The sequence below is a fragment of the Diorhabda carinulata genome, chromosome X, assembly GCF_026250575.1.
Source record: "Diorhabda carinulata isolate Delta chromosome X, icDioCari1.1, whole genome shotgun sequence".
NCBI lineage: Eukaryota > Metazoa > Arthropoda > Insecta > Coleoptera > Chrysomelidae > Diorhabda > Diorhabda carinulata.
Window position 1 is genome coordinate 21,396,754 of NC_079472.1, and position 14,045 is coordinate 21,410,798.

At 29.3% G+C, this 14,045-nt stretch overlaps 4 protein-coding genes across 9 annotated transcripts in view; 2 read left to right on the forward strand and 2 right to left on the reverse strand.

The window, feature by feature from the left end:
* The first annotated feature begins 206 nt into the window (after nt 1-206).
* LOC130900961 (alpha-soluble NSF attachment protein-like) lies at nt 207-6,963 on the forward strand. 2 transcript variants are annotated; one of them, XM_057811991.1, is made up of 4 exons: nt 207-731; nt 784-977; nt 1,220-1,609; nt 6,948-6,963. In XM_057811991.1, exons 1-3 carry the CDS (start codon nt 395-397, stop codon nt 1,559-1,561), a joined length of 873 nt encoding a protein of 290 aa, XP_057667974.1. In that variant the 5' UTR covers nt 207-394; the 3' UTR covers nt 1,562-1,609; nt 6,948-6,963. The 2 variants fall into 2 exon arrangements, with proteins under 2 accessions (XP_057667974.1, XP_057667973.1); XM_057811990.1 differs by lacking the exon at nt 6,948-6,963 and having other exon boundaries at nt 1,220-1,616.
* On the reverse strand, nt 1,898-5,745 carry LOC130900959 (uncharacterized). 2 transcript variants are annotated; one of them, XM_057811988.1, is made up of 7 exons: nt 5,488-5,745; nt 5,159-5,433; nt 3,723-3,847; nt 3,414-3,655; nt 3,093-3,355; nt 2,620-2,876; nt 1,898-2,106 (listed from the first exon to the last, which is right to left on the reverse strand). In XM_057811988.1, the coding sequence occupies exons 2-7, from the start codon at nt 5,387-5,389 to the stop codon at nt 2,022-2,024; spliced, it is 1,203 nt and encodes a 400-aa protein (XP_057667971.1). In that variant the 5' UTR covers nt 5,390-5,433; nt 5,488-5,745; the 3' UTR covers nt 1,898-2,021. The 2 variants fall into 2 exon arrangements, with proteins under 2 accessions (XP_057667971.1, XP_057667970.1); XM_057811987.1 differs by having other exon boundaries at nt 5,159-5,444; nt 5,488-5,643.
* Nucleotides 5,815-6,839, forward strand: LOC130900964 (rRNA-processing protein UTP23 homolog). Its single transcript, XM_057811995.1, has 2 exons — nt 5,815-6,022; nt 6,079-6,839. The coding sequence occupies exons 1-2, from the start codon at nt 5,903-5,905 to the stop codon at nt 6,688-6,690; spliced, it is 732 nt and encodes a 243-aa protein (XP_057667978.1). The 5' UTR covers nt 5,815-5,902; the 3' UTR covers nt 6,691-6,839.
* A 5,601-nt stretch (nt 6,964-12,564) lies between the features above and the next one.
* LOC130900954 (breast cancer anti-estrogen resistance protein 3 homolog) overlaps nt 12,565-14,045 on the reverse strand; it is a 71,420-nt gene continuing 69,939 nt past the window's right edge. For all 4 annotated transcript variants that reach the window (XM_057811975.1, XM_057811973.1, XM_057811974.1 and 1 more), the window contains one exon: nt 12,565-13,328. In XM_057811975.1, the coding sequence (XP_057667958.1) occupies nt 12,798-13,328 (531 nt within the window). In that variant the 3' untranslated portion in view covers nt 12,565-12,797. The remainder of the gene's footprint in view (nt 13,329-14,045) is intronic.

Consider the following 14,045-nt stretch of genomic DNA (forward strand, 5'->3'; position numbering starts at 1 on the left):
ACTGGAAGATATTGAACACGAATTTGACTGTCTTAACACATAAATTGCAAGCACGTTGTTTGCGAAGTTTGATAGAGGAAAATAACACGATTTATTGAATTTTTATTTCATGATTTGATCCTATATAATGAGTTTTGGTAAGATTTTGTACCTAATTCTGCAAAATATTCAATTAGTTGATTGGAAGTACATTTTTTGTGGACCTTTCAATTTTCCTTTGTTTCATATCAAATTTTGGCGCTCTTTCTTGTTGCCTGGATCGAGAAGATTTACTGCGATATTTTAGCTTCATTAAGTATTCTGTCTACTTCAAATTATGACATACAAAAGTTTATAATTGTCAATATTTGTTATTTTTATCTAAAAGTGAGGGAATAAATTTGAGTCGATAAAAATGAGCCATATTGAAGTGAAAGCTTGTCAGCTACGAGAAGAAGCCAAAAGAAGAGTAAAATCTGCAAGTTTTTTACAAAATTTGTTTTCGAAATCTGTAAACAAAACTAAAGAATCAATCGAATACTACAAAAGGGCTGGGAATCTGTTTAAGGTAGTAAAAAATTGGAATCAGGCTGGTATTGCGTTTACGGATGCTGCAAATCTTTGTTGTAAAGCTAACGATTTTACTGAAGCGGCGTTAAATTTCGTAGAAGCTGCCCATTGTTATAAAAAGATTGACACTCCAAAAGCAATAGAAATGTATCAAGAAGTTGTTAAAATATACAGAAATAATGGTAAACATAATTATATTAAATTATTTTTACTATAAAATATTTTCTTCTGAAGGTAAATTTAGTGCTGCGGCTCAATATTATCAAGCCATAGGCGAATTACTACTAGATGATGGAGATAACGAAGACGCTATTAAATACTTTGAAGAAGCTGCCGTTTTTTATAAACATGAAAACAGATATACTGCTGCAAATAAATGTTTGGAAAAAATTGCTGATTTTGCAGCATTATCAGCAGACTACCTTAAGGTATTTTAAGTGAGGCATATACAGAGTGGCTACAATTTTATTTATATAGTAACAAAATGTTCGCCAATTAAAATAAGTTGATACACTATAAAATGTAATAAAATATAGTTTTGGACCTGGTTTTGAAAATGTGTACTCTAGCTTTGATTTTTACTGTTAATACAATACAATACAGTTGTATATAAAATAATTCAAGGATTTCTACCTAATATTAAAGTTTAAGAACATTTTTTATGTTTTAGGCTATAAAAATATTTGAAGAACTAGCTTGTTTTGATTTAGCAAGTTCCATCGTCAAACATCAAGTTAAATATTATTTATTCAAAGCTGCCATTTGTTTGCTTTGCATTGATACCAAAGCTGCTAGAAAATTAGTTATATACATAAATATGTATCCTGCATTTGAAGAATCAATAGAATATCAATTAATTTTATGTCTGTTAAAATGTATAATGGACAATGATATTGAAGGCTTTGAAAAATCTGTAAGAACGTTCGATAAGGTAAACGAATTGAGTCAGTGGCATGTTACACTGTTACTCAGGATTAAAAATCAAATTGAGATTGAATATACACTAGTATAAATCAGTGTTTCAAGTTCAGAAAGGATATAAATAAATTCTGGCTTTTTTGTGAGTATTATTTGATTTTATTTTTAAACATATGCTCTAACTTTTCAAAAGAGGAATACCTCACAAGATTTATTTTATATTTTAGCACAAAATAACCTAAATTTTGAATGACTTTTTTTCATGTATGTGAAACAAAAAGATTTTTTAAAATAAGTATCAAAACTTTTGGTATATATAAAAATTTTACCCAATATATGTTATTGTTATTAAATTATTAAATACATGGTTCCATCATTCAGATTGACTCAACATTACTTATATTTGGCAATGAACAAAAGGAAATTGGCAACCATTTTCTATTTTATTTTAAATTACAAATTTTTGAAACAAAATCAAGTTTTCAATACATAGTAATAAAGTAAAAAAAATCAATTCAAATTAACCAAATTTAAACTACATTATAATTGAAAAATTATTGTGGATTCGGCTGTGGAGGATAATTGTATGTGTATCCCCCTTGAGGTGGAGCTACAGGTGGTCCTTGGGCAGCAGGAGGCCTGTAAAAAGATATTTAAATAAAAAGTGATATTCCTTACAACATTCCTGTTGTAAACTTTTAGTAAGGTCCCCAAAGTCGCTTTTATTATTTTAAGTAATTTTTCTTAACTTTTGCATCAAAGATATGATTTATATATATATATATATATATATATATATATATATATATATATATATATACACATTTCCGCATACTTTTAATTTGACGATCGTGTTCAGAAACCTTTTTTTTTACATTCGTTGTATTGGAAGTGAAAATTATCACATTTAGCTTTATCTGAAAAAACTCTCAGTGGTTACAATCATCATTTACCCATCTTGTCATCATTACAAATACAAATAAGTACCCTTCTTATTAACAATTCTCTCGACTTAAAGTCCCAAGAAAATGTGAGGATATCCTTAGTAGGAGCTGTTTATACACAAATGTATTATAGAAATTGGCGCAGTAGATAGTATTAACCATTACATTACTCAAATATGAGCCCAAATTTGAAATAATAGCTAATTACCTGTAATAATTATTTTGAGGCTGTTGACCATACTGTGGTTGTGGTGGGTAACCAGCTGGTTGGGGAGGATATCCATAATTAGCTGGGGGGCCACCTGGACCAGGCGGATAACCTTGATTAGGAGGTGATGTATATCCTGGATTACTTGGCTGAGAGTTTGGTGGATATGGAGGTTGTTGATAAGGTTGGGAAGTTGGAGGAGTAGAGGTAACAGCTGGACTCTGGGTATTTGTAGGAGGGGCGGAAAATGGTGGAGCCTAAACAAAATAAAAACAAGAAATAATAAAATTATTGAATAAAATCGCTAATTTAATTACTTGAACAAAGCTTTATTAAGCCAATCTTATTAATTTCTTTTTAACCTATAATCTTATTTTAAAGTAAGTATATAAATGTCATTGTATGAACAAAATTGTTCACTCAAATCAAATCATGTTAAGAATTAACAACCACAATTATATGATTCAACTTACCTGAGTATTGTTAGCAGGATAGTTCTGTGGTGGTGGAGGATTAGGTTGATTGGATGAAGGAGGTGCATAAGCTTGTGGGTTGGGATAACCTTGTGGCGGATAATTTTGTGGGGGGGTACCAGCAGGATAGTGACTGCCATTTGGAGGAGGCCCATATTGAGCTGGTTGAGTTGGTGCTGGAGCAGCAGGTGGTGGATAAGGTGCAGAAGTTGGATTAGGTTGAGTAGCTCCGCCGGTAGTTGGTGGAGGAGGAGTACCATAACCTGTGAATAATTGAAATGTTGAAAAATATGAAGGAACGTTTTATTTCTGTTTTATTACCTGGTTGTTGATAATTTGTATGAGGAGCAGCATTTGCAGGTGGTTGTCCATAATTTGCTTGTGGAGCATTAGGAGGATATCCAGGAGGTTGATTTGGTGGCGCTCCATAAGATGGTTGTGGAGGATAATTTGGTCCCTGTGGAGGATATTGATTCTGATACTGTCCTTGAGGGTATGCTCGTTGTTGGTAAGGGTGAGGTCCAGGGGGACCGCCAGGACGTTGTGGGGGGCCTGGTTGTTGTCTGCACAATATTAGATTTATTAGAATTTAATTGCAGTGTGTAAAATTGTATTATTTTGAAATATAACCTGTAATTTGCAGCTCCTGGTGGTTGTTGTTGGTGATTGAAATTATTCATATTATGTTGTTGATCTCCTGCAGGTGGATTATGATTAGGTTGTTGAGGAGGTGCAGGTCCTGGTGGTTGAATCATCTACCGAGAGAATAATATTAAATATCAGTGAGTTATTAGTACATGACATGTTCTATTTTGATATTACTATTGCTCAAGAACTCTTCCACATAGAATAGATCTACTTAATAAAATCTGTTTGTTTCATGCAAATCTCACTTATAAAAAAATTATAATCACAACATGAGAAGCAGACCTAAAAAAATTAATCTGAGTAATATATCAATTCAAAAGATCGAAAAAATAGTAACTGGACTTAATATGATCACTGTTCTATAAGGTTGCTGTAATTTGTGATATCACCAAAAATTTTGTGGGGTTAATGAAAGTAGACCATCCCATTCCTTGTGGGAGAATCCTTGACTATTGCCTTAATTATTGAACAGGAATTTTTATAATTCATGCATTCAATTGTTTTTTCAACCCTTGAATATTACAGTATTGTATCTTATGAAACTTGATTTTTTTCATCTGATTTTGTCTTGACTTGGTTGTTGTATTTAGGACAGCACTTCAGAATCTTATTAATTAGATTAGAGCTTGTCAGAACGTGCGTTGTGAATATTTAGGAAGTTGTAGTATTTAAGAATAATTTTTGTTACAAAGTAAAGTTGAATATGGTCCAAGTAAGATTCAACAGAAACCAATGAATTGCCATTGTCAGAATAATTGATAAAAGAGTTCATGGTAGTAACCGGAACATCACAATGGAAATTTACTTTAATAAAATTAGCTAACAAATTCTGCAAGATTCAAATAAATTGATAATTATTGAGACTCAAAGAAAAAATAAATGAGAAATCTCATCAGAAATGTTAGAGGGACGAGAAATTCATTCATCAACATATCTTGCAATAGAAAGACAAGAGGGCCCTATGTATTTTTTTCGGAATGATTAATTCATGTTTTGTATTGCTGCAATAAAATTAAAAATGAAAGAAAAACCATTAAATCATTATCATTTGATGATAGAGACACCGTTCAATGAACAACATTATGTATAAAGTAAAAGGACCTTGTGCACTTACTACAAAAGCCAATTAAGACACATTCCGACAACCTATTGCACACACTGCAAAAATCCTATTTGCAGTGAACATTGTGGAAAATTGTTTACAAAATATTTCAAAGTTTGGTATAAACAATAATCAATTATTATTTCTTATCTCAAAGATCAAGGAATATGTTTTTTAATAAATTTGGATACTAAAAAGTTTATTTTGATTGTTTCAAGTCGTCAAATTTACAATACAACAGTATTAATGTAAAATGAGAATATCTTCTATATTCTAGGATTATTTAAAAAATTATATAAAGTATGAATTCACTTACAGGAAGTAAAGAACTAACATTCTGAGCAGAATCTGCAATGGTTGCCAAGTAAACCAAGTTTCTGTGTAATGTACTTTGCATTTGCATGACTTCCTGTGCCTTCCCTTTTGCCTGGTGTTCTTGTATTACTTGAATAATGTGACCATTCTCATCTAACAGTCTTTGAATATTTTTGGGATCATTTACAGGAGGCTTGGGTCCCCGTTGCGGAGCAAATGTAGTCGCAGACATTTTGTTAACTCCGTTTTTTTCCTTCTACGTTGTTAGCCAATTTTCTATTAAAACACTGAATGAAAAATATTATTAGATAAGATTCAAAATATACTTGCTCAACAAAAAGTCCTTAAGATTATGTCGTTAATTGTTACTTTTTTGTTTTAATGTTTTAAGTATAGTTTTAACTGGGATGATCTACCACAGACTAGAAGACACTAGACTTTTTGGTTTTGGGAATACAAACCAACAGCTGTCAGTAGTCATTTCCTTCATTATTAGATGAATTTTATATTTAATAGAAATGTCTCTTCAGATTTATATATATTAGATTTATCAACTTCTGTATTCAACATGAGCTTGACACCATTTTCGATTTTAAAAATACTAGTGAAACTTTTATAGTGGTTGTAAAAGTTATAAGAATGCAAAAAACTAACTTAACGAAAACGAAGAAGAATGTGGTTATACTAAGATTTAATTTTAACTTTGAAAACCTGTGGATTATTTATGCATTAAAATTTTCCAAAAATGAAAGTCAAACGCTACAAAAAAGTAAATAAAAATCTGCGATTCTTTATAAATAATTATGGCTTTCGACAACCATACCAGATTTTAACAGATGGAACTTTCTGTTACAGTGCTTTAAATGTAAGTTATTTTTAAAGTGTCTCATAAAACACTATTGTTTTACATTATTTTTTCAGAATAAAATAAATATCGCTGATAATATTCCGAGATATCTTCACGGAGAAATTAAGGTACTCACCACTCAATGTGCAATTATTGAAATGGAGAATTTGGGTTCGAAGTTGAATGGAGCTTTAAAAATATTGAAGCAGTATGGAGTACACAAGTGTGGTCATGAGGGCAAACCAATATCTGCAGCGAAATGTTTTTTAAAAATGTTGGGAAATTCAAATGAGAATCACTATGTAATAGCTACACAAGATAGAGATTTGCAAAACAAAGTTAGAACAATACCAGGAGTACCATTATTATATTTACACCTAAAGACTCCTGTACTAGAGAAGCCTTCAGATGTATCTCTCAATGATGCCAAGAAAAAAATTTCAATTTTAGGTGAATCTGAGAAAAGAGAACTGGAAGAATTGAAAAAACAAAGTCATATTGATGATAAACCAAAGAGAAGGAAAAGGAAAGGGCCAAACCCACTTTCTTGTAAGAAGAAGAAAAGTAAACCTACCATTAATAATCCCATTACCAAAAAAGAACCAGTAGAAAAAAGTAAAAGAAAAAGAATAAAAATTCCAAAGCATGTTAGAGAAATGTTATTAAAGACCAATGAAGAGAAGTAGTTAATATAACTTTACTTGATGTTTAATTATTTAACTTTTTTGTACTTAATAAGACAAATCCAAATAATGAAGCCCAGTTTTGAAAAACTAATTTTTTGTGATATGAATATTTTTTTGTGAATGAATAAAATATTTTACAAAGTTAGAAAGTTACTTTTCCTACTAATGAGACTGCATTTTGAAAGAATAATAATAATTTATTCCGAGGTAATATAAAGAGTGAAGGCATTTTTACTACAAAGAATTTTTCACCTTAGAGATGGGAGCGGCTCTCCTAATTCCTACTGTAGAATTTTCACTGGTGAGAATAATTTAATTTGGTGTTTCATTTGCTGGCAGAAAAACAAACATTTTTATAGGTATTTATTTCAATTATTTTATAATAATTTTCAACATTGTCAAATACACAGAAGTCTACTATACATTTTTCTCATTCACAGTAGGTCGTTTTTTTCTATTCACTACATGCCTATATATGTAATAGACCCGTTAATAAATATATTAAATCTACAAATATTAACACACAGTTATGTTTACATATTTTATGAATACCTTTATAAGGTTATTATTGTATAATAAAAGTGTCTTTACTTTTTATACTATAAAATAAAAAAATTGAAATGATTTTTAATAAAGTCTCTAATAAAATTAAAATATGTAAGACAGAGAATCTTTTATTAAACTTTATAGTATAAAAATTAATGACTTTTTTTCATAATATGACTTATTTTAAACCGAATTTGAAGTGTGACACCACCTATCAATTTAATGATTTCCATCTGGTTTTATTCAAAATCTGCTTTATTGTTGAATCAAGGTTTAAGAAAAAGAAAACAACTTTAAGGTAGTGATATATTTTTTTATTCCTTTAATTCAAGATATTTATTTTGAGAAGAACCACTTTTGTTATTAAAAAAACAAATATTTTCACTAGTTTTATTACGTATTCAAATTTGTCAGTTTAAATGAGTCATATTACATATGTAGGGACACCCTGTTAAGTGGAGCTTATTCTGTACTGAGAAAATATCTTAATTTCAGTAATATATTTTCAAAAATTACTACTGTAATTAAAAAAAAGGAAATTTCAAGAGACATTTTATTATAAAGTTATTTTTTTATAAAACTATCTTAAATCAAATATTTCAAATAATAAAACTCTACCACTACACTATTTGTTTAAATAATAATTTTTCACTATTATCAAATTTCTAGATATTTTCAATTTGTACATTTTTGGCCCACTGTAAGTGTCTCGGTGATACGAAAAAATTCACAGCAAAATAGTTTGATATAAAATAGGAACAATACTTGGGATGATTTATTATAGCTACCTATATATCACTGTAAAGTAAAACTTTATTTCAACAAAAATTCCAATTTAATTAATCGGAAAAAGCTAAATTGCAAAATTTAGGCCTGTGCAGTTCATCACAGTGGCAGTACTGGTTCATTCATTAAAATGTATTATTCCAGATATATCGAATGTTGATAATTGGATGGATAAAGTTCGTTAGTCGTGCTACTATAATCATATATATTTTATGGGTACCTACCCATAATTTTTAGCTTTCTATTTTATCCATATTTTTAAAATGCGTTTAATACCATTTTCGAGGTACACTGTGATACATATTTTGTTCAGTATGTAAGAAAATACAGATTTCTGAAAAACTACATTGACATTATCAGGAATTGTCAAAATTTTGTCTCGGTATTTTATCTTTTATTTGGTCTCGTACAAAATATGTTATTTTGAAATTCCTTTTCAATTTACAAATTTTATATTGAATTTCTATTTTCTTAATCATTTATTAATGTAGAGGGTTGCAAGGCCAAATTTCAAAATATCTGTAGTTTATTGAAAAAAATTATATTTCAAAGAGAACTGCAACAATACTTAGATTAAAAGGTGAGTAAACATGTTAACAAACTCTTTCGAAAATTGTAGTCATTATAAAATTGAAGTAATGAGTGGAAACAAAACATTCCTGGCATTCTTTGAAGTCTCTCTAGGTCTTATAGTGAATTAACGTGAAGCATATATATATCTATATATATATATATATATATATATATATATATATATATATATATATATATATATATATATATATATATATATATATATAAAGGTTTCATGACTTTTTTATGTCTTATTATCAAATCATCTAAATTTTTAATGTTTGTAACTCAGTATTTGAGTTAATAGCTTATTATTACAAAAGTTCTTCACAATATGTGAATAGTTGTATTTAAAAATTGTATATAGTTTATAAAAACCTTTAAATATATTGTTTTAACTGTTTTGTTCACTGAAAAATCTTCCATTAAACAAATCTATATTTTTACATTGTGATTTATATCAAAACCTTTGTAATGTAATAATAAAATTATTTGCTTTGTTACAATAAATTGAAGTACTGCTACTTCCAAGTAAAAATGAATTGTTCAATAAAACCAAATATCTCTCGTAGTAAAAGGATTTGTTCCTCTACCTACGAAATCTCCACTACTTTCAAGTAGGTTTTAATTTTTAATTCATGAGTGGAGCTGGTATTATCCTTTTAAAATAAAGCAAAGAAAATGAACTGACACAGAGATTTTATCCTGCACTATAAAATTATAGGAAAAAAATGTTTTACTCACTGGTTCAACCATTTTAGTGTCATCTAAAAATGTTTTTAGAATATTCTCAATATGGCGACCTAAACTATTCAACTGACTCTTAATTCTTTCTACATTTCCACAAAATATTTTCGGTTTCATATTATATAAATCAACCTTTAAGATTCTTGAATATGTGCTAAGTGTAAATATAATAAAAACTATTAAAATGGTACAAACGCAATTAATTTTTTTAATTATATATGCCACACTGTACCAGTCTTTCGTGTATTGTCAATAATGAGATAATTAAAAATAATAAATTTCAATTAATTTGATTTTTACTATTATTGTTATTTCAAAAATTGTTTTCTTATGTTATAATAAATGAGCACCTTCTATAAAAAATCTAAAATACCTACACTTGTTTAACACTATTTTCAAAGCTTATTTTTTACATTTTTTCTTTTTATATGTATATAAATAAAAACCAAAAAGCTATTTTGGTTTTTAGAGGTGTTCAATGGTTGTTTTCACGAATTTTGAAATTATCAAATTTGATATGTAGATATAAATTATATTTTTCTATCAAACAAATCATCTGGAAGTTTAATATTTCAATATTTATAGGTAATTTATTAATTCCATATCAAAGTTTTCATTAATTTTTATAATAAAATAGATTCAAAATATTTTTTTTTCACTATTTTTTCCATAGTAAGTTATAAGAATATTAAGAAATGTTTTAATCTTTAAAATCGTTTACGATGTTAATAATAGTGACTTTGTGTAGTAAGGTTTCAATTATTAAAAAACTGAAATGCAAAAGTGTCTGGGAAAATTTATATTCCTGGAAAACTTCTCTAGGATATATTATTAGACCAGTATCCTTGCTTATCCAGGATAAATAGTTTTTGGTACGACTATGGTGGTCTATCAGCCGAGTCCGAATTAGCTTCTGTACTATGAATTATTCTTTAATGTAATGTACCATAACTAAAAACTTATATTAAAAGTTCCTTTTTTTACATTTAAGTAAGTTAAAGTTCAATTTCCTCTACAACATCGGGTACTTTAACAGCACAACCCAGACACAAATGGATTGGAAACGTTGCATTAAGTTTACAAAATCTGGATAACACAATTATTATTCAAAATTGTTCATATCTTACAATGAACCTCAGAAAAATAAACATCATTAAACTTGAATTATGAACATTTGTGAGAGTTTTCTTTATAATGTTCTTGTTTATATGTGTTTTTGGTGAAGAATAAAATATGTAAATGTTAAGTTGGCTAATTATGACATACTTGATAAAACAGTTATTTTACTGTTTCACTAACAATAGTTGATTAAAACATCCGAATAATTAGAATAATTGATTTTATTTTTGTTTTATAAAATTAAATTCCATCAAATTTGTTTGATATATATTGAAATTAATTATAAAGTGTGATTTAAAAAGTAACCAACTTGATCTAAATTTTAGTACATGTCTCGCCATCTATTAAACAATAGCATTGTTCCATTCTTGACATGTTAAAGAATACTTCAAAAAGCGAATATAAGATTATATTCTCAAATAAAAAAATTAAAAATACATTTTGTGGAATTTTTCTATTGAAAGATATCAATATAATATAAGTTTCAAATAAAAGAATAAGCACATCCTGATACACTTTATAAAGTAAGGCTGTCGTCCAGAATGATGCATGTAGTGCTGGAAATAGTTTTTAAAAAGAAAAAGCTTTTGGTGATGGAATAATAATTATTTAAAAATGCGCATTCAAAATGGCAAAATATTTCAATGTAACAAAAAACACTGAGAAAATCAAAACTGTCGTGGTTTCATCATATAAATGGTGGAAGGGTAAACTATATTAATCAATATATATAAATCGGAAAAACACGTGAATATTTTTTGTTATGGAATGGAAGTATTGATCTGAATATTAGCCAGTTTGTTTTTTTATATAAACTCTTCAAAACGAATTCAGTGTAGAAGAGGAGATGCTTACTTTTCTCCTGGTACTAGCAAGAGTACAAACATGTTTGTCAGATTACAAAGGATTCCATAATTGTTCCCTTATTATGACTGATGGAGACAGACCTATGATAGGAACTGAAATTGAATTTGCAGGACTCTTGAAACAAAATAACTGTTTGGTAATTAAACATTCTATTGTTCATAATGAGGTCCTACGTGAAAAATCGTTATGACGAATAAATGTTACGAAAATTGTTGAAATACAAATATTATGAATGAAGGAGGGCAATGGTGTTTTGACTCACAGAAAGTTAAGTACCACAAACTCTATGCAAGGTGAAGTCAATTTCAACAATGGGGAAGTGGAGAATCAAATGGTAGATGCACACCCGGGGTAGGAACAACAAAAGAAGGAAAAATTAGGGAGGTGAAGGGACGTAGCAGGTTGTAAAACTATAAAAGAAGATGCATAAATTGGAGGATATTTTGTATTTTTAATATATCTAAAAGCTAGAAATAAAGCAGAAGAGTATTGCCAATTCCTTTAAAAATGATGTCTCAAATTTACATAGAATTGAAAAATCGATTTAATGATTTTAAAAAAACTGAAAGACAGATTTCAATTCCTACCTACTTACTTTCTTAACAATATACCAATTGATAATTTGAGCATAGCTGACCACAACATGAATTGTGTGATTTGAAATCAGATCGTTTTTACTAACAAAGAACTGAGACTAGATTTGACTTTTTCAAGTTGCTACTAGACAATAACTCAACTTATGAAACTTACAATGGAAAGTACATATCTTCGTGAAAGTAGTTTTCTAACACATTACATGGTAACAATCTACATCCCCAATATTCCTATTAATTTGTTTGGAATTTGATGTTTCTTAAATGAATGAGACCTTCAACGAGATTACTTGCCGCGCTTATCTGGCCACCTTGTATTTAGATATTTAAAAGTATGGATAAACTGGGGCTTAACTCGAATTAAATGGATATTTATTACGAATTAATGTCAGATAAGATATAAGTTAGGATATTTTTAAATCACACTAAATATACAAGGGAATTTTTAAATATAATTTGAAGGTTATGATCGCTTATAAACATTATTAAATATATAGTTAGTTATATTTAACGATTCACTTGTATCATGTTTACTAATTTTTGGAAGATTGAGCATCGTATATACAGCCTATTCGATTTTTGCTCAAAGTTGAATATAATTCCTATTAAAATTTCGTTTCTGTACAAATATTTGTAGCTAATATTCTTTTTCGAAAATTTTTACCGATCTCTGAAAGGACACCGTCGTTAATAATAAATTTAAAAAATAATTTAATAAAATCTATACAAAACAAAAACAGTGCTCAGTTTATGAACTCAAAAGGCCTTCGAGATCAGTTTCTTGTTTCTTTGACGAAACTAATTTTGATTGCTTAGAACATTCAACGCTTTTGTTTATAATTTTAAATAACTAAAATTAAAATGATCACAATGGTACTACACCTCACTTTCGTTCTTAAAATTACAGTACTTTTCGGCCATTACAGTCAGGACTTGATCGAATTTGGAATGTCTCTCTGCTGAATTGGCGAAAGCCCCTCTCGATCCCCAAAGAAATTTAAGCTGAAACTCGGTTCTGAATATATCTAAAGTTAGTTCATCAGTTCGAGCTTCTCCTAAAACAATTTCGGCGTTTCTTTGGTACGTAGGGCACAATTCCAAATATTTTCTAGCTGTCTCCATGTGATTTAGAAGCGTTCCTATACCAAAATCTTGGGTATTCCATTCCCAAAAACCCAAAGTTATTTGGGATAACTGATTTTGATCGTTAGAAGCAAGAAAATCATCTAAATTTCGTTCTAAAAGGAGAATAAGGGGCAACAAATGGGGTATTGTTGTATTCGGTGCTTGGGGGTTTGAGCAACTATTCATGTTCTTTAATGTTGGGCGGAGTTTTGCTTCGAAATTAAAGGCAGAATCGGTGTATTTTTGTCGTAACATATGCCACGTGGTATTCAATCTTTCAATCTGAAACAGAATATTAAAATTATTTATATACAGCGTTTTTTAACTGATGTAAGTTTGGTTTAAGTAAGGTTTATATAAATTATGTAGAAAAATATTAAATAAAGAATTCAGGCAGTCTACACTGGAAAACGGGGCGCTGTGTCACTCCAAAATAACATACTGGGATGTTAACAATATACTTTCACTTTTTCATAGTATATTAAACCGTTTAAAACGTTATTTATCCTTGTCATTACTGAGAGGTAGAGAAAAAATAAAGATGAAATCATGGTGCTCGTAGAAGATGCGACATCCAAGTAACGAATTCCACAATCAACACTGTTGGATACGTGGGTCTTCCTCAAACTAAACCGCCATACTCTGTCAAACAGCCGTCTGTATTCTTGTATCTTAGAATTATCTCTTTGTAGGTACCAGTTGCCATCATTCTATTTTGTGCAGCATCATCTGGACCATATTATCAGGGGTTATACTGTCAACAATCTTCTTTAGTTCCTCTTTCAAATCTCTTCAGTGGTTACACACGAAGAACGTGTGTTCGGCATCATCTGGTTAGTGTTCACAACACGTACCCTTAGATATCTGTAATTTCTACATAAAGATACCGTCGGGAGATCCCCAAATGTGAAATTTCAGATCCTCGAAATTCCATTAGGTCCTTTGTCTAAGGCCCCATCGAATCTTGCACTGCTTCTGTATACCCCCTACGCTCGAAAG

What these genes read in the sequence shown, in the direction of transcription:
- LOC130900964 (XM_057811995.1), top strand. Translation starts at nt 5,903, where the DNA reads ATGAAAGTCAAACGCTACAAAAAAGTAAATAAAAATCTGCGATTCTTT. An exon ending in TCTGTTACAGTGCTTTAAAT is followed by an intron (nt 6,023 to 6,078) that starts GTAAGTTATTTT and finishes TTATTTTTTCAG; the next exon opens with AATAAAATAAATATCGCTGA.
- LOC130900959 (XM_057811988.1), bottom strand. Translation starts at nt 5,389, where the DNA reads ATGTCTGCGACTACATTTGCTCCGCAACGGGGACCCAAGCCTCCTGTA. An exon ending in TACAAATTATCAACAACCAG is followed by an intron (nt 3,356 to 3,413) that starts GTAATAAAACAG and finishes AATTATTCACAG; the next exon opens with GTTATGGTACTCCTCCTCCA. An exon ending in ATCCTGCTAACAATACTCAG is followed by an intron (nt 2,877 to 3,092) that starts GTAAGTTGAATC and finishes TATTTTGTTTAG; the next exon opens with GCTCCACCATTTTCCGCCCC.
- LOC130900961 (XM_057811991.1), top strand. Translation starts at nt 395, where the DNA reads ATGAGCCATATTGAAGTGAAAGCTTGTCAGCTACGAGAAGAAGCCAAA. An exon ending in TAAAATATACAGAAATAATG is followed by an intron (nt 732 to 783) that starts GTAAACATAATT and finishes TTTCTTCTGAAG; the next exon opens with GTAAATTTAGTGCTGCGGCT. An exon ending in TATCAGCAGACTACCTTAAG is followed by an intron (nt 978 to 1,219) that starts GTATTTTAAGTG and finishes TTTATGTTTTAG; the next exon opens with GCTATAAAAATATTTGAAGA.